Genomic DNA, 19,467 nt, shown 5'->3' with positions numbered 1-19,467 from the left:
ATATGCGCCACACTGTGAACCCACACCAAACAAGAATGACAAACACATTTCGGGAGAACATCCGCACCGTAACACAACATGAACCCAACAGAACAAATACCCAGAACCCGTTGCAGCACTAACTCTTCCGGGACGCTACAATATACACCCCCCGCTACCCCCTACCCCCCACCTCAACCACCCCCCCCAAATTCCAAGCTGCTGTTTTGAGGCATGTTAAAAAAAACAATGCACTTTGTGACTTCAATAATAAATATGGCAGTGCCATGTTGGCATTTTTTTCCATAACTTGAGTTGATTTATTTTGGAAAACCTTGTTACATTGTTTAATGCATTCAGCGGGGCGTCACAACAAAATTAGGCACAATGATGTGTTCATTCCACCACTGTATATATCGGTATCGCTTGATATCGGAATCGGTAATTAAGAGTTGGACAATATCGGAATATCGGATGTCGGCAAAAAAGCCATTATCGGACATCTCTAGTTTTTAATAAATGGATTATATTTGTGGTGATTGTCTAGACACACAAAGCGCTCCACAGAGAACTGAGAAGCCATATTTCATTCACTCCACATTCACACATTGATGGCGGTAAGCCACATTCTCTGAGTATTTTCACTCGCTCAAGATATTTTTAACAATACAAAATATTAAAAGTGTGTACTATGGCCAACTAAATGAACCCTTTTGAGACACATGACAGCCCCACTGCGTTTTTCTAAGGCTAAATGGGTACTTCCTGTCTGTTAGTGTGCTAACTATTACTATTAGTGACACTATAATTTGTACAAACGTTCCTTTTTTAGATAAACTGTTGACGGAGAACAAGCAAGTCCAAGGCGTCCTGCACTGTTCTTTGCACATAAAAATATGTTTTTGTAATAATAAATATGATTAGTCACTTCATCATTTTAGACAGCCTCAGAATAAAAGGATCTATGTCAGGGGTCGGCAACCCGCGGCTCCTTAATCACTCTGATGCGGCTCAGCAGCTTACTTGCTGAACCCCCCAATTTTCCCGTGAGACTTCCGGATTTCAGTGCCTCTCGCAGAAAACTCCCGGGATTAATTTTCACCGATTTTCACCCTCACGGGTATAATAAGGGCGTGCCATGATGGTACAACATTTGTCACCCTCTGCAATCTGTATTAACAGCGTGCCAGCCCAACACTTGTTATACAATATACATCTTCTGCTTGCACACATTCGTGACAGCAAGGCATACTTGTTCAACAGCCACACAGGTTACACTGACGGTGGTCATATAAAACAACTTTAACACTCTTACTAATAATGCGCCACACTTTGAACCAAAACCAAACACGAATGACAAACACATTTCGGGAGAACATCTGCACCTTAACATAACATAAACACAACAGAACAAACACCCAGAATCCCATGCAGCCCTGACTCTTCCGGGCTACATTATACACCCCCTGCTACCACCCCAACCCTGCTCCCTCACACATCAAACCCCCTCCCCCCCCCTCTCTCTGTGCGAAGAGTTAGGGCTGCATGGGATTCTGGGTATTTGTCCTGTTGTGTTTATGTTGTGTTACGGTGCAGATGTTCTCCCGAAATGTGTTTGTCATTCTTGTTTGGTGTGGGTACACAGTGTGGCGCATTATTAGTAAGAGTGTTAAAGGTTGTTTTTTTTATACCGCCACCGTCAGTGTAACCTGTGTGGTTGTTGAGCAAGTATGCCTTGCTGTCACCTACATGAGCAAGTGGAAGCCCCATACAACGTGTGGCAGATCAGGCACGCTGGCTGTAGTGGGTGCTGTATGCTGTAGCATCACGGCACGCATGACGCTGACAATCGCCATTTATTTAAAACCCGCGTGCCGCACCAGCTTTCAAATTCCACATAAAGGTGTGGGCAGTGTTTCTGAGACCCCTGGTTTATACATCGCACAAAGCAAAATATAAAGATTGTATGCAGTGTTAATACATTTAAAATTTCAAAAAATGTTTGCAGCTCCCATTGTTTTCTATAATTTGTGAAACTGGTCAAAATGGCTCTTTGACTGGTAAAGGTTGCCGACCCCTGATCTAGGTGGACTAAAAAGGGGCCCTAATAAGGAGATGAATAGAATATGACTACGTTTGAGTTTATTTATTTAAAGGGACAATGCACGTTAATGAACACAAGATGTTGTGTAAATATGCTACATTTTAGCAAGAATGCTAATTTCCATCCGCAGTCCCTAAGCAGATTGACACAACGATACAATACAAGACATTATAAATAGAAGTAACACGTCTTTTGTCTGTGTCCCCAAGCCTCGTGGTAGACTGTGAGAAAGGCTTAAAAGACTGCAGGGATCCATCTCTCAATCTCGAAGACTTACTGCAACTGCGAGCCAGGGCACTCCAAGGCAAAGATGAAAGTCAGGTATGTCACATAATAATAAGTAAATGTAACTTTGCCTCAGTAGCAAATGATGCTACTTCATAGCTAATCCTCTAAACGCATTCATATGTCTGGGAATGAACCTGTTGGAAATGATGGGTCACTGATATACGTTAAAGGTTCTGAAATTCCTTCAATAACTTCTTTTAATGTTTTCATATCTATTCCGTGACAGTCTGTAGAGGTTTTGGTTTTACATTTCTTTACAATTTAGATTATTTCCTCATCAGTGAGGAACATGGAGTTGGGATTTATGTCGTGTTGTATTAGGCTCCAGCACCCTTCGCGACCCCGAAAGGGACACGCAGTAGAAAATGGATGGATCATATACAGGTAAAAGCCAGTAAATTAGAATATTTTGAAAAACTTGATTTATTTCAGTAATTGCATTCAAAAGGTGTAACTTGTACATTATATTTATTCATTGCACACAGACTGATGCATTCAAATGTTTATTTCATTTAATTTTGATGATTTGAAGTGGCAACAAATGAAAATCCAAAATTCCGTGTGTCACAAAATTAGAATATTGTGTAAGGCTAATACAAAAAAGGGATTTTTAGAAATGTTGGCCAACTGAAAAGTATGAAAATGAAAAATATGAGCATGTACAATACTCAATACTTGGTTGGAGCTCCTTTTGCCTCAATTACTGCGTTAATGCGGCGTGGCATGGAGTCGATGAGTTTCTGGCACTGCTCAGGTGTTCTGAGAGCCCAGGTTGCTCTGATAGTGGCCTTCAACTCTTCTGCGTTTTTGGGTCTGGCATTCTGCATCTTCCTTTTCACAATACCCCACAGATTTTCTATGGGGCTAAGGTCAGGGGAGTTGGCGGGCCAATTTAGAACAGAAATACCATGGTCCGTAAACCAGGCACGGGTAGATTTTGCGTTGTGTGCAGGCGCCAAGTCCTGTTGGAACTTGAAATCTCCATCTCCATAGAGCAGGTCAGCAGCAGGAAGCATGAAGTGCTCTAAAACTTGCTGGTAGACGGCTGCGTTGACCCTGGATCTCAGGAAACAGAGTGGACCGACACCAGCAGATGACATGGCACCCCAAACCATCACTCAACCATGCAAATTTTGCATTTCCTTTGGAAATCGAGGTCCCAGAGTCTGGAGGAAGACAGGAGAGGCACAGGATCCACGTTGCCTGAAGTCTAGTGTAAAGTTTCCACCATCAGTGATGGTTTGGGGTGCCATGTCATCTGCTGGTGTCGGTCCACTCTGTTTCCTGAGATCCAGGGTCAACGCAGCCGTCTACCAGCAAGTTTTAGAGCACTTCATGCTTCCTGCTGCTGACCTGCTCTATGGAGATGGAGATTTCAAGTTCCAACAGGACTTGGCGCCTGCACACAGCGCAAAATCTACCCGTGCCTGGTTTACGGACCATGGTATTTCTGTTCTAAATTGGCCCGCCAACTCCCCTGACCTTAGCCCCATAGAAAATCTGTGGGGTATTGTGAAAAGGAAGATGCAGAATGCCAGACCCAAAAACGCAGAAGAGTTGAAGGCCACTATCAGAGCAACCTGGGCTCTCATAACACCTGAGCAGTGCCAGAAACTCATCGACTCCATGCCACGCCGCATTAACGCAGTAATTGAGGCAAAAGGAGCTCCAACCAAGTATTGAGTATTGTACATGCTCATATTTTTCATTTTCATACTTTTCAGTTGGCCAACATTTCTAAAAATCCCTTTTTTGTATTAGCCTTAAGTAATATTCTAATTTTGTGACACACGGAATTTTGGATTTTCATTTGTTGCCACTTCAAATCATCAAAATTAAATGAAATAAACATTTGAATGCATCAGTCTGTGTGCAATGAATAAATATAATGTACAAGTTACACCTTTTGAATGCAATTACTGAAATAAATCAAGTTTTTCAAAATATTCTAATTTACTGGCTTTTACCTGTAAGTCCTCAACTGATCCGGGATCTGGTATTCTTTGCTCTAGATTAGTTCCAATATTTATGAAGTAGCCATTATAGCATTCAAATATTCCGTTCATCTTTTCATTTTTGTTTTATATTTCTGTCTAAAAAGTATTGAGGGTAATCCATACCTGCCAACTACTCCGGTTTTCCCGTAATTAGTACGGTTTTCATCAACCTATTCCGGGTTACGGTTGCAGTGATAAAAAATACGGTTTTTCATTAATTAAAAAAATATATTTTTTTAAAATGCGCGAGGCTATTTATAGCACTGCTGCCAAGCACGAGGCATTGTTTCCAAACGAGCGAACGATCATGGAATCAGCCGGAGAAAAATCGCAAACGAGTCTTAAACCGAAAAGAAAACTGCAGTCATTCCGTGAAGAATTTTCAAAAGCCTATCCGGGAATAATTATCCGTTCCAAAAAGGGTGAAAACTACGCGAATTGCACCTTGTGCAGACAAGATTTTTCGATCGGACACGGAGGAATTAGCGATGTAAAAGACCACGTTGGGACAAAAAAACACAAGTCTAATGCCGTTGCTAGCGATACAAGTGGAAAACTTTCAACGTTTTTCGGATTTTAGCCACAAAAAGGTAATGACACCAATGTTATCTATTGGAATTGTTTAGTACTGTTATACTGTTAAAAGTGTTTATACTATTTATGCTTTCAAGTCCAAGTTGAAGAAATCTTGTTAAATGTTGACAGCATAACTACCAAAATACAGAAGTATGTCCTTAATATTTTTGCAGTGCTATTTCTGTTGAAAAGTTCAAATGATTACATTAGAGATGTGATGTGCCACTTTTCAAGTGTCTGATGGCTTAAATTAATTTTCATTAATTTTTCATATTTTGAATTCTTTTGAAAGGCTTACAAAAAAACTACATTTGATTTGTAATTCCATGCTATTGACAGGACTATTAATTTTAATGAAGTTAGCTTACCATGTTTACAGTATGATAATTGTGATAGAAATGTGAATTTTAGGCACAGAATATTTTTTACAATTGAACAAGGCAGTAGATTATACAAGCTTGGACAGAAAGTTAATAATGACACCAATTTTTTTTTTAATGGAATTGTTTAGTACTGTTTTACCATTTGTTTACTGTAAAAAGTGTTTATACTTTCAATTAACAAATTGAAGTCTTGTGAAAGGTTGACAGGATAACTGGCATTAACTGTCAAAATAATTTCAAACTATTGAAGTTAGCTTACAGAATAAACATGTCAATCAACCCATATGAGTTTTGCTGTAATATTTTTGTGTTGAAAAGTCACTGTGACTGATAGAAAAGTGATGGTTTTAGCAACATTTTAACCTGTCTGAATGCTAATAATCATTTTGCGTCGGCGGGCGAAGCCTGAACACCCCACCTGGACTTTGTCCTGGACCTACCGGCGCCTGCGGCCCCTGGACCCTGGCTACTAGGTTTTTCTGATTTCAAAAGTTGGCAGGTATGGTAATCTTTCTTAGCACCATGTTAAATAATACTAATTAATATGCCCCACCATGCTCTCATGTTGTTTTTGTAGTCTAATAATTGTCTGTACAATTATCTTCTATATGTTTGTAGTATGCTAATTAGTTTGTTCTTATATAGTTTGTTGTTATACCTTTTGTACTCATTTTCTGCCTCAATAGATATTTGTTTTATTAATGTTCTTTTTAATGTGTTTTTCGCACAAGCATTTTTAAGTCTTGTCATCCATATTTGATTGTTCGTATTTTGCTTCTTTCTAAATTGTTTCCATTGACAAAGTTAGGTCGTAAAGTATCAGGAATATGTAATTTTTTTAAATCACTGTCCATATTGTCCCAACATTGTCTCTCAGATCATTCCTAAAAACATGAATAGTTTTCTGTGTGTAGTCTTTAAAATGTCATTTGGTCATCCATGTTCTTCTTCCTGTAGTAAAATTGTGAAAACTGGTAAATGATCACTGATGTGGTTCTACTTAGCCTTGTGATGTTTGGCTCTAAACTCATGCTATACATTGCATATTTGAAGTCATCAAGTGGTCTTTTGCTCATTAGGGTTCAAGAGTTCAATGTTGGAAGTCCCCGCTTATGAGAATTATTTGTTGACAGTGAAGTTTGCCTTGTTCCCGTCCTCAAACCTTTCGATACTTGACTTGGGTGTTCTGTATATACAGATGATTAATACATTTCTGCTTTTTTCATGACGTATTTCAATGGTTATGCATCCTTAAATATTATCAATAGCAAATGGCGTTTTATTTACCACTCTATCACGTAAATTGAAACTCTGCCTCCATTTTTGTTGGTTCTGTTGATGTAATTTAGTTCATATTCTTCCAGTACGAATCAATCAATCAATCAATCTTTATTTATATAGCCCTAAATCACAAGTGTCTCAAAGGGCTGCACAAGCCACAACGACATCCTCGGTACAAAGCCCACATACGGGCAAGGAAAAACTCACCCCAGTGGGACGTCGATGTGAATGACTATGAGAAACCTTGGAGAGGACCGCATATGTGGGTAACCCCCCCCCTCTAGGGGAGACCGAAAGCAATGGATGTCGAGTGGGTCTGACATAATATTGTGAGAGTCCAGTCCATAGTGGATCCAACATAATAGTAAGAGTCCAGTCCATAGTGGGGCCAGCAGGACACCATCCCGAGCGGAGACGGGTCAGCAGCGCAGAGATGTTCCCAGCCGATGCACAGGCGAGCGGTCCACCCCGGGTCCCGACTCTGGACAGCCAGCACTTCATCCATGGCCACCGGACCTGTGCCCCCCCCCCTCAAGGAAAAGAGGAGCAGAGGAGAAAAGAAAAGAAACGGCAGATCAACTGGTCTAACAGGGGGGCTATTTAAAGGCTAGAGTATACAAATGAGTTTTAAGATGGGACTTAAATGCTTCTACTGAGGTAGCATCTCTAATTGTTACCGGGAGGGCATTCCATAGTACTGGAGCCCCAATAGAAAACGCTCTATAGCCCGCAGACTTTTTTTGGGCTCTGGGAATCACTAATAAGCCGGAGTTCTTTGAACGCAGATTTCTTGCCGGGACATATGGTACAATGCAATCGACAAGATAGGACGGAGCTAGACCGTGTAGTATTTTATACGTAAGTAGTAAAACCTTAAAGTCACATCTTAAGTGCACAGGAAGCCAGTGCAGGTGAGCCAGTATAGGTGTATATATATATGTATGTATGTATGTATATAAAGGTATATACAGTATAGGCGTAATATGATCAAACTTTCTTGTTCTTGTCAAAAGTCTAGCAGCCGCATTTTGTACCAACTGTAATTTTTTAATGCTAGACATAGGGAGACCCGAAAATAATACGTTACAGTAGTCTAGACGAGACGTAACGAACGCATGAATAATGATCTCAGCGTCGCTAGTGGATAAAATAGAACGAATTTTAGCGATATTACGGAGATGAAAGAAGGCCGTTTTAGTAACACTCTTAATGTGTGACTCAAAGGAGAGAGTTGGGTGGAAGATAATACCCAGATTCTTTACTGATTCGCCTTGTGTAATTGTTTGGTTGTCAAATGTTAAGGTGGTATTATTAAATAAATGTCGGTGTTTAGCAGGACCGATAATCAGCATTTCCGTTTTCTTGGCGTTGAGTTGCAAGAAGTTAGCGGACATCCATTGTTTAATTTCATTAAGACACGCCTCCAGCTGACTACAATCCGGCGTGTTGGTCAGCTTTAGGGGCATGTAGAGTTGGCTGTCATCAGCATAACAACGAAATTTGGTCTTTTTTTTTTGCATCCACTCATGTCTCTTGCGACCACTTTAAAGGTTTTTTTTTTTAATGGTCCAAAAAAATGTTTTTTATTGTTAAAGTCCCAACGAATAGTCACACACACACTAGGTGTGGTGAAATTATCCTCTGTATTTGACCCATCCCCATGCGGTGGCCGTGCTCGGGAATCATTTGATGATTTAACCCCCAATCTCTCTAACTTCAGACCTATCTCTAATCTTCCATACATTTCCAAAATATTAGAGAAGGTTGTCTACAGTCAGTTGTTGCCCTTCTTAGAGGATAATGGTATCACTGAGCTGTTCCAGTCCGGTTTTAAAGCCCTCCACAGCACAGAGTCAGCGCTTCTAAAAGTTTTTAACGATATCCTCCTGTCAACTGATTCTGGTAAATATGTTGTCCTGGTGCTTTTAGATCTGTCTGCTGCGTCGACCACGCCACCTTAATCACTCGTCTTGAGAACTGTGTGGGCATTAAGGGCGCCGCCCTCAACTGGTTCCGGTCGTACCTAACCGACAGGAGTTTTTGTGTAAAAGTAGACAGTTTTATGTATTCCACAGCTCCTTTACCACATGGGGTCCCCCAGGGCTCAATCCTTGCCCCAATTTTTTTTGCGCTTTACCTTCTCCCCCTTGGTTCTATTTTTAGGAAGTACATTATTGCATTTCATTTTTACGCCGATGATTGCCAGATTTATTTTCCCATGGCACAAAATAACACGGTTCAACGTCTTATTGACTGCCTGCACGACATCAAAGTCAGGCTTTCAGCTAACTTCCTGAGCCTAAATGAAGATAAAACAGAAGTTATGCTGTTCGGTCCAAGTCGCTCTCCCTCCCCCAACGTTGACCTCGGCACTCTGACCCCGTATCTCAGCGACTGTGTCACAAACCTGGGGGTAAAGTTCGACTCAGATTTTAAATTCGAAAAACAAATCAGCAGCGTCGTACAAAAAAGCTTTTATCAAGTACGCCAAATAGCGAAAGTGAAACCGCTTCTATCAGCACATCTTGAGAAATTAATCCACGCCTTTATCTCGACTCGTCTTGATTACTGTAATGCCCTGTATGTTGGCATTAGCCAGGCCTCCCTCGCCCGCCTGCAGCTCGTGCAGAACTCTGATGCTCGTCTGCTAACACAGACCCGCAGACGTGAGCACATCACCCCCATTTTAGCGTCCCTTCACTGGCTCCCTGTGCGTTATCGAATCAATTTTAAACTCCTTTTATTTGTTTTTAAATGTCTAAACAACCTCGCGCCAACCTATCTCTCCGACCTCCTTCAGCCTTACTGCCCCCCCCGATCCTTAAGATCAGCCGATCAGCTGCTGTTGACGGTCCCTGACACAAGGCTGAAGCTTAGAGGTGACAGAGCTTTCGCCATTGCTGCTCCCAAGCTCTGGAACGACCTACCCCTGAGTGTTAGACAAGCCTCCTCTCTTCCTGTTTTTAAATCTCTCTTAAAAACATACTTTTATTCCATGGCTTTTAACACTGAGTGATATCCATCCTGCAATGGCGCCCCATAATACACCTGCTGTGAACCTGTTTTTATGTTTTTATTTATTCTATTTTTTTTTTTTTTATCGTGTTCTGTTTGTGTTGTGTTGTTTGCTCGGTACTCGTTTTATCTTTTAACCTGTCCATTGTACAGCACTTTGGCTACCCCTGTGGTAAATTTTAAATGTGCTTTATAAATAAAGTTGATTTGATTTGAATTCCAACCCTTGATGCTGAGTGCCAAGCAGGGAGGTAATGGGCCCCATTTTTATAGTCATTGGTATGACTCGGCCGGGGTTTGAACTCACAACCTTCCAGTCTCAGGACGGACACTCTAACCACAAAGCAATTGACCGTTTGTTGTCGGCTTTAATGTTGGTGTTGTATTGTTCATCTGTGTAATACAAACAATTATTGTTGATATGGGAGAAAAAGTTTGTATCTGGATCTCTTTCATTAGCCAATTCCTGACTTTTATGAGCTATGCTGTAAAATTTTTCAGGTTCCCAATTTTATTGAATGTGTACTTTCAATATGTGCTGTTTGTGTGTCATGGGTTCTGTCTCGTTTGAAATGATTGATATTTGTCGAGCTCTTCTAATTTTCTGATGACTATTACATTGGCTGCCTCTGGTATTTTGTTTAAAAAGTAAGACAAGTTAGGAGGAAAAAAGATGATTACAAAGCCATGTGTGGGAATATTTCATGTTGAAACTAAATGCACAACATGGGACCATCAGCACGGATGAACGGGCAACAAAAAATTGGCAACAAAAAAAACACAACAAAACAATCCAACCTACCAAGTTTTGCCAATTGGGTAAAAGAACTGCACTTCTAGATGTTAAATATTTTTTGAAGTGCGATTTTTGGTAGCAGGAATCAGGTCCATTTTGTTTAGTTTTTTACCTATTTAGGATAATGAAGTTATTGACCTTCCAATTACAATTAGTATTGACATGTTTATTGCGCTTCAAAAGGTTACTTGTATTATTTTATACAATGATTACATCAGTGCTTAATTTGGCCAAAGTTAATGTAAACTTTTCAAGATTATAATTGTCCATGCTTACAATTTAGTCTATACCAGGGGTCGGCAACCCAAAATGTTGAAAGAGCCTTATTGGACCAAAAATACAAAAACAAATCTGTCTGGAGCCGCAAAAAAATAAAAGCCATATTACATACAGATAGTGTGTCATGAGATATACATTGAATTAATATGACTTAAAGGAAACTAAATGAGCTCAAATATACCTACAAATGAGGCATAATTATGCAATATGTACATATAGCTAGCCTAAATAGCATGTTAGCATCGATTAGCTCGCAGTCATGCACTGACCAAATATGTCTGATTAGCACTCCACACAAGTCAATAACATCGACAAAACTCACCTTTGTGCATTCATGCACAACGTTAAAAGTTTGGTGGACAACATGAGACAGAAAAATAAGTGGCATAAAACACGTCCTAGAAAGTCGCAGAAAGATATACATGTAAACAAACTACGGTGAGTTCAAGGACTGCCAAAATTAGTAGGACAAAACGGCGCTCGAGCAAATACTAGAAACAGGGAAGCATGTTTAATATAAACAGTGTGCTTTATAACATGTTTGTCCTCCTACAGAAACCATATTAAAACAAAAAATGTATTTTTTTCCATTTTTCATACATTTTTTAAAAAGCTCCAGAGAGCCACTAGGGCGGTGCTAAAGAGCCGCATGGGGCTCTAGAGCCGCGGGTTGCCGACCCCTGGTCTATACGGACCATTTTGAACTTTGGACCATGTATGATAACAATCTGCTGTAAGACATGGGTATTAAATTAGTTTTAAGTTCCATTAAATGACTTTTGCTGATATCTGCAGAAACTCTGAATATATATACAGGTGAAAGCCAGTAAATTAGAATATTTTGAAAAACTTGATTTATTTCAGTAATTGCATTCAAAAGGTGTAACTTGTACATTATATTTATTCTTTGCACACAGACTGATGCATTCAAATGTTTATTTCATTTAATTTTGATGATTTGAAGTGGCAACAAATGAAAATCCAAAATTCCGTGTGTCACAAAATTAGAATATTGTGTAAGGCTAATACAAAAAAGGGATTTTTAGAAATGTTGGCCAACTGAAAAGTATGAAAATGAAAAATATGAGCATGTACAATACTCAATACTTGGTTGGAGCTCCTTTTGCCTCAATTACTGCGTTAATGCGACGTGGCATGGAGTCGATGAGTTTCTGGCACTGCTCAGGTCCACTCTGTTTCCTGAGATCCAGGGTCAACACAGCCGTCTACCAGCAAGTTTTAGAGCACTTCATGCTTCCTGCTGCTGACCTGCTCTATGGAGATGGAGATTTCAAGTTCCAACAGGACTTGGCGCCTGCACACAGCGCAAAATCTACCCGTGCCTGGTTTACGGACCATGGTATTTCTGTTCTAAATTGGCCCGCCAACTCCCCTGACCTTAGCCCCATAGAAAATCTGTGGGGTATTGTGAAAAGGAAGATGCAGAATGCCAGACCCAAAAACGCAGAAGAGTTGAAGGCCACTATCAGAGCAACCTGGGCTCTCATAACACCTGAGCAGTGCCAGAAACTCATCGACTCCATGCCACGCCGCATTAACGCAGTAATTGAGGCAAAAGGAGCTCCAACCAGTACTGAGTATTGAACATGCTCATATTTTTCATTTTCATACTTTTCAGTTGGCCAACATTTCTAAAAATCCCTTTTTTGTATTAGCCTTACACAATATTCTAATTTTGTGACACACGGAATTTTGGATTTTCATTTGTTGCCACTTCAAATCATCAAAATTAAATGAAATAAACATTTGAATGCATCAGTCTGTGTGCAATGAATAAATATAATGTACAAGTTACACCTTTTGAATGCAATTACTGAAATAAATCAAGTTTTTCAAAATATTCTAATTTACTGGCTTTTACCTGTACATGTAAACAAACTACGGTGAGTTCAAGGACTGCCAAAATTAGTAGGACAAAACGGCGCTCGAGCAAATACTCGAATCAGGGAAGCATGTTTAATATAAACAGTGTGCTTTATAACAATTAGGGAGGTTTGTGTCATGTGTGTCCTCCTACAGAAACCATATTAAAACAAAAAATATATTTTTTTCCATTTTTCATACATTTTTGAAAAAGCTCCAGAGAGCCACTAGGGCGGCGCTAAAGAGCCGCGGGTTGCCGACCCCTGGTCTATACGGACCATTTTGAACTTTGGACCATGTATGATAACAATCTGCTGTAAGACATGGGTATTAAATTAGTTTTAAGTTCCATTAAATGACTTTTGCTGATATCTGCAGAAACTCTGAATATATATATTCTTTAGTGCGGGGTCGGGGTTTAAATTCTTATTTGGAGGGTGTCTTTGTCTAAAAGTTTGCAATTTTAAGGAAGTTTTGCAATAATAATCGCCAACCTGATTTGTTATTCCTGTTACCTATCAATGTTCCTTACAGGAAGAACTGGAATTCTGTGAGCGCCTGAGGACGGCTTGTTTCCGTGGACACCAGTCAGACGATCATGGAATGGACCGCTGACCTGTGACGTGTTTTTAACACTTTGATTTTGGTGCGTTAATATTTAACACGGACATTCACGATCAGGATTTTATCACGGAAGCTTTTGTTGGTTTCACAAGTCAAAGCTCATTTCTGCATGTAATTAAGGACACTATCTCTTCTGTAAATGAGGACTTCAATCAATCATCTTTTATAAAATGCTAGAATTTCAGTCGTGCGTAAAAACAAGACTCACACATATGGATATGGTAAATGTTCTTTTGTTTATTATTAAGAAAACAAACAGTAGTCTTGTTACTCATATGATCAGTTCTTAGGACATCTCACACAAATACTGTCTGCATTTTACAATAAGTCATTGACAGAACACAACTATTCCAAAATAACTGATCAGTCAAGGTTTTTCCCAAAAATAGGAAATATTAAAATATACACACATTTCAAGCTGTCATTGAGTTAGCCAGTAGTGTATCTTGATGCATGTTTAGCTATTCCTTGTCCTCCAGTGATAATGAACTTGTAAGAAACATACTTTGTCACCACGGAGGCGAGGGTTAGTGATTTAGAAGTAGCTCGTACACTGCCAACTGTGGATGGGTGCTAGCTGCTCGCTAGCCAGCCATGTCTTAAAGCACCTCTTCCTGAGGGTGTTTCAGGGTTATAACTTCACCTTTTATCTTTACTTTTTAAGCCAAAATGCGTCCGTTCTCCCTTTTCTGTCTACACACTGTGTCTGCTTGTAAGTACTCTGTGTGTGTGTGTGTGTGTGTGTGTGTGTGTGTGCGCTGCCGAACATGCTCCTCTGCTCGTAAAACCAGCAATGTGTCGGCGCGCCGTCATGCCCGTTAAAAAAAAAATGGGGAACTGGTACTTTTCAAACTGAGTATAGTACCGTTTTTGATTCATTAGTACCGCGATTATATACTTGTTCCGGTATTGTCATGTCTGTGTAATCATGTTTTGTTTTAAGTCATGTTTTGTTTAGTTATAGGACTCTTTAGTTTCTGTCTTTTCACTCCCTTGTCTTGTTTCCATGATTACCCTATTAGTTTCACCTGTTCCACGTTTGGACTCATTGTGCACTCTTGATTGTCACCATAGCAACCCATTAGTTTTCACCTGTCACGTCACGCACCTGTTTCACGTCTTGAGTCACGCACCTGTTTTCGTTAATCATGTCTGTAGTATTTAAGTTCAGTGTTTTTCAGTTTGTCTTGCTGACGACCTACTGTCATGACTTGGTCCTGGGTGTGTGCTTTTCCGGGATGCAACGGAAAGTTGGCTCGGGCGAGACGGGAATGAAGGTACATGATTTATTTATATTTATCAAAAAAAAGGAATAAACGTAAGCGCGCACAGTGGCGGAGAATAAACTATGAAACCAAAAGACTATAGCAAAAAGTACAAATGAAAAGCACACACCCAGGACCAAGTCATGACAGTAGGTCGTCAGCAAGACAAACTGAAAAACACTGAACTTAAATACTACAGACATGATTAACGAAAACAGGTGCGTGACTCAAGACGTGAAACAGGTGCGTGACGTGACAGGTGAAAACTAATGGGTTGCTATGGTGACAATCAAGAGTGCACAATGAGTCCAAACGTGGAACAGGTGAAACTAATGGGGTAATCATGGAAACAAGACAAGGGAGTGAAAAGACAGAAACTAAAGAGTCCTATAACTAAACAAAACATGACTTAAAACAAAACATGATTACACAGACATGACAGGTATACTGTACAACCCTACACTGTACATTAACCATTGTAAAATCAAGCATAAGGTGAAAATTACAAAAAAGAATCCTTAAAGCCCAAGAATGAGGCGAAAAAGTTGATTAGGGTTGTCAGAGTTAACGTGACATAAACTACATTTACATGCGCGTGTCCTATATGACCCTCGGTCCGTCCCGTAGCGGGTGAAAATGTTGCTGAGCCATAAGCGGTAAGAAATGGCACGCAGAAATGGACAAAGAAAACGTACACTGAGTGGAAAGCTCCGCTCCAAAGACCCGGCTGGTCGCGCTCCCCAAAACACCAAAGTTATTTCCTTCCGCTGTCGCTGTGAGCTGATTCATCACCGGAGCAAATGCCAGCTGCCCGCCGGTGCAGAGAGTAGCCTTCCACCATGACAAGGGCCGACCACGATCCTGGCGCACTGCAGTTCATTTTTTAAATTGTCAGTAAAGGAGTGTTTATGTCCATTTTGTGTTGAGCTGTTAAGAGAACATGAGTGACAAACATTTGCATAGAGCAAAACAATGTCCAGTCCTATGTTTATTACCGTATTTTCCGCACCATAAGGCGCCCTGGGTTATAAGCCACGCCTTCAATGAACGGCATATTTCAAAACTTTGTCCACCTATAAGCCGCCCCGTGTTGTAAGCCGCATCTAACTGCGCTAAAGGAATGTCAAAAAAACAGTCAGATAGGTCAGTCAAACTTTAATAATATATTAAAACCAGCGTGATGTGGGCACGCATGGAATCGTATATCAACATGGACAGAGCTGCGTGAAAAAAGCCACCCGGCCTCTTCGCGTAAACTTAAACTTACCTTAACCACTCGCTCATCTTTTCTTCATCCATCCCTTCGAGTTAGCTTTTATGATGACGCCGGCTGGAAAGGTCTCTTTTGGCAAGGTCTTCCTTTTGAATATCACCATGGGTGGAAGTTTCTGGCCATTAGCATGGCAAGCTAGAACCACAGTGAAGGATGACTTCTCATTCCCTGTGGTGCGAATATTCACCGTACGTGCTCCCGTTGCATCCACAGTGCGGTTCACAGGAATATCAGTTGCTGTGAAATAGTAATCCGTGTGCGGATGGAGAGATTGCGTCTTTTCATGAACCGGATCCCTGTCGCTTAGTAGGAGCCATTTTGTGGTCTTTACAGATGTAAACACACAAAGGAAATGAAACGTACGGTAATATCCGCGCCCTTTTTCTTCTTCTACGCGGGCGGGTGGTTGCTTACAGTAGAAGAAGAAGCGCTTCCTGTTCTATGGGGGCGGGTGCTTACCTTGGCGGTTGCTTGCGTAGAAGAAGAAGCGCTTCCTGTTCTACCGGGAAAAAAGATGGCGGCTGTTTACCGAAGTTGCGAGACCGAAACTTTATGAAAATGAATCTTAATATTAATCCATATATAAAGCGCACCGGGTTATAAGGCGCACTGTCAGCTTTTGAGAAAATTTGTGGTTTTTAGGTGCGCCTTATAGTGCGGAAAATACGGTATTAATAAATGATCGCTCCATGGTACACCTATTAAAGAAAATAATTATATCTGGGATCATCACAAGTTAACTTCAGACAAAATGCAATTAACCGCGATTAAATACTCATTTGAAGCCCTAATATTTGGGTTGTCAATTTCCAAAATCCGATTAATCAGGATTGAACTCAGGTCATTACTCGCTTGCATCAATATTTGGACACAAATGCAATTGTATTGTCAGAATGTTGGACAACAACATTTTTTAAAAGTGTTTTACAGCACTTTAATGCATTTATTGTCTCAAAACTAAATTCCAGTTGAGGAGTAACATTTGCCGGTTAAGGACACCAGTTGGAGTCTCTTTGCTTATCTTTGCACTGACGTATGCTGTGACCTGATCACTGACTTATAACAATCCATGTTTCAGTTAAAGGAGCATGTGTATTTGATCCATACAATTTAATACAACTTTTGGGTTGAGATTTTTCGCTGTCTGGGATTTGTAGGTTCCATGCTAATCAATGATGAGCATTACTTTTTGGAATTAATCAGACAACTCTAATGCGTGGAGATAGAAAAAGACTCTTACCGTAGAGAAAAAACTGGTCCCACACCAGGCAGAAGTCACCTATGGCTGAGAAGACCAATCCTCCCACCACTCCCGGTACAACCTGACATCCGTTCCAGCCCAGCACTGTCACGGCCAGCAGGAGCGTCGGTGCTGATTTGACACCTGCCAGCATGATGGACGGCGGCAAGTCAAGAGTGGACAGGTAGAAGTACGTGGCCGAAGCCAAAAAGAACGGCGAGAAAGACAGGAGCACAGCACATGACTGAAAGAGAGAAAAAGAATGACACAAATACAATATGATTCTGACTTCCTTCTGGAAATAAGATTTTACCATGTTTCTCTTCTGCTGCTTGTCTGCATCCGTCTCAAGGATGTCCATCGTCTCTTGTCCTGCTGGTCCTTGTCTGACTGAAACCTGCACCGTATCTGCATGCTGCCTCCCTGAGCCATGAACGTTATACTCATCCTCCTTGGTTTTTTTCTCTTTGGCTTTCAATGAAGGCGGACGCTTCCCTTCCCACACCCTTATCTCTCCTGCTTTGTTTCTTCGTCTTAACTTTTTGAAACCTCTTTTTGCCCTGCTCTCTAAAATCCAAACAATGGACTTGATCAAATGGCCTCTCAAAGAAATTGACAAGATGTTCTCGACAGAAAGCTCTGGTTTGGAGGAAACTGTCTGTCATGACGGTAGGTTTGCTGCTGGACACACGATGGACTCTTGGGAGAAGTGGAGGGTTGTGTATCTGGTGATTCTTTCAGTCGAAGACATTGAAGGTATCTACCTATGAATCATAACAGGACGTCTGCTGATTGCAGGAAGCGTTGCTCTGGACTCTCTGCAAATTGGAGAAATCTGGCAGCCATTCAAAGTACGCCAAAGCTGCCCCAAATGATTGAAGGATGGGCAGAGCTGTGGGCACTAAGTTCCATTCTATTGCACATGAGGCAAGGGGGACAGGCCTACACAAGACCAATGGGTTCTTACTGTTGAGTATTCTATGGAAATGCTGACACACCGCCTGGGATTTAAGGGAGCGGAATTCAAGGAAAAGTGGAGGTGTACAAGGTTGTCAGGTTCAAACAGTGATGACGTCTAATAATCAGACAAGAAGCAAGGAAAACAGGCAGAGACAGAGTTCAATTTAGCTCGAGGAGACACTTGTTTTGGGCTGTATTGTAGTTACAGATCCAAACTACGTTTTAAAAATCAAGCCCGTGCGCCTCCTCTATTTATTAGGAAATGGCCCTATTACACCACTGTCGCTGAAGGAAGGGGGTAATCTCGACAACTCCAGTTAGACACAATATATGATTATACAAAAATGCAATTATGTTGACACTTGGTGCTATCGCCCAGTCTCAGCTTTGTCTGCGTCCCGGAACCCAATGTTCGGCCTTGGAAGCCAGCATGGCCGAGTACTGGTGTTATCGCCCAGTCTCTGCTTTGTCTGGTCCCGGAACCCAATGTTCGGCCTTGGCAGCCAGCAGGCCGAGTACTGGTGTTATCGCCCAGTCTCTGCTTTGTCTGGTCCCGGAACCCAATGTTCGGCCTTGGAAGCCAGCATGGCCGAGTACTGGTGTTATCGCCCAGTCTCTGCTTTGTCTGGTCCCGGAACCCAATGTTCGGCCTTGGCAGCCAGCAGGCCGAGTACTGGTGTTATTGCCCAGTCTCTGCTTTGTCTGGTCCCGGAACCCAATGTTCGGCCTTGGCAGCCAGCAGGCCGAGTACTGGTGTTATCGCCCAGTCTCTGCTTTGTCTGGTCCCGGAACCCAATGTTCGGCCTTGGCAGCCAGCAGGCCGAGTACTGGTGTTATCGCCCAGTCTCTGCTTTGTATGGTCCCGGAACCCAATGTTTGGCCTTGGCAGCCAGCAGGCCGAGTACTGGTGTTATCGCCCAGTCTCTGCTTTGTCTGGTCCCGGAACCCAATGTTTGGCCTTGGCAGCCAGCAGGCCGAGTACTGGTGTTATCGCCCAGTCTCTGCTTTGTCTGGTCCCGGAACCCAATGTTCGGCCTTGGCAGCCAGCAGGCCGAGTACTGGTGTTATCGCCCAGTCTCTGCTTTGTCTGGTCCCGGAACCCAATGTTCGGCCTTGGAAGCCAGCATGGCCGAGTACTGGTGTTATCGCCCAGTCTCTGCTTTGTCTGGTCCCGGAACCCAATGTTCGGCCTTGGAAGCCAGCATGGCCGAGTACTGGTGTTATCGCCCAGTCTCTGCTTTGTCTGGTCCCGGAACCCAATGTTTGGCCTTGGCAGCCAGCAGGCCGAGTACTGGTGTTATCGCCCAGTCTCTGCTTTGTCTGGTCCCGGAACCCAATGTTCGGCCTTGGCAGCCTGCAGGCCGAGTACTGGTGTTATCGCCCAGTCTCTGCTTTGTCTGGTCCCGGAACCCAATGTTTGGCCTTGGCAGTCAGCAGGCCGAGTACTGGTGTTATCGCCCAGTCTCTGCTTTGTCTGGTCCCGGAACACAATGTTCGGCCTTGGAAGCCAGCATGGCCGAGTA

At 41.8% G+C, this 19,467-nt stretch overlaps 2 protein-coding genes across 3 annotated transcripts in view; one reads left to right on the top strand and one right to left on the bottom strand.

Moving 5' to 3' along the window:
* Positions 1–14,179, top strand: part of hspbp1 (HSPA (heat shock 70kDa) binding protein, cytoplasmic cochaperone 1) — a 34,598-nt gene extending 20,419 nt beyond the window's left edge. Inside the window, exons 7-8 of one of the 2 annotated variants that reach the window (XM_061974384.1) lie at positions 2,293–2,404; positions 13,117–14,179. In XM_061974384.1, coding sequence (XP_061830368.1) covers positions 2,293–2,404; positions 13,117–13,197 — 193 coding nt within the window. In that variant the 3' untranslated portion in view covers positions 13,198–14,179. The remainder of the gene's footprint in view (positions 1–2,292; positions 2,405–13,116) is intronic. The other variant, XM_061974383.1, reaches the window with a different exon arrangement.
* Positions 14,180–16,864: 2,685 nt separating this feature from the next.
* On the bottom strand, positions 16,865–17,375 carry LOC133615113 (lysoplasmalogenase TMEM86B-like). The gene is made up of 2 exons (XM_061973468.1): positions 17,298–17,375; positions 16,865–17,228 (listed from the first exon to the last, which is right to left on the bottom strand). Exons 1-2 carry the CDS (start codon positions 17,343–17,345, stop codon positions 16,944–16,946), a joined length of 333 nt encoding a protein of 110 aa, XP_061829452.1. The 5' UTR covers positions 17,346–17,375; the 3' UTR covers positions 16,865–16,943.
* Positions 17,376–19,467: the final 2,092 nt, after the last annotated feature.

This window comes from Nerophis lumbriciformis, linkage group LG22, assembly GCF_033978685.3.
Source record: "Nerophis lumbriciformis linkage group LG22, RoL_Nlum_v2.1, whole genome shotgun sequence".
NCBI lineage: Eukaryota > Metazoa > Chordata > Actinopteri > Syngnathiformes > Syngnathidae > Nerophis > Nerophis lumbriciformis.
The sequence above is the reverse complement of the archived record's forward strand: the minus strand, read 5'-3'. Positions and strand labels throughout refer to the sequence as shown.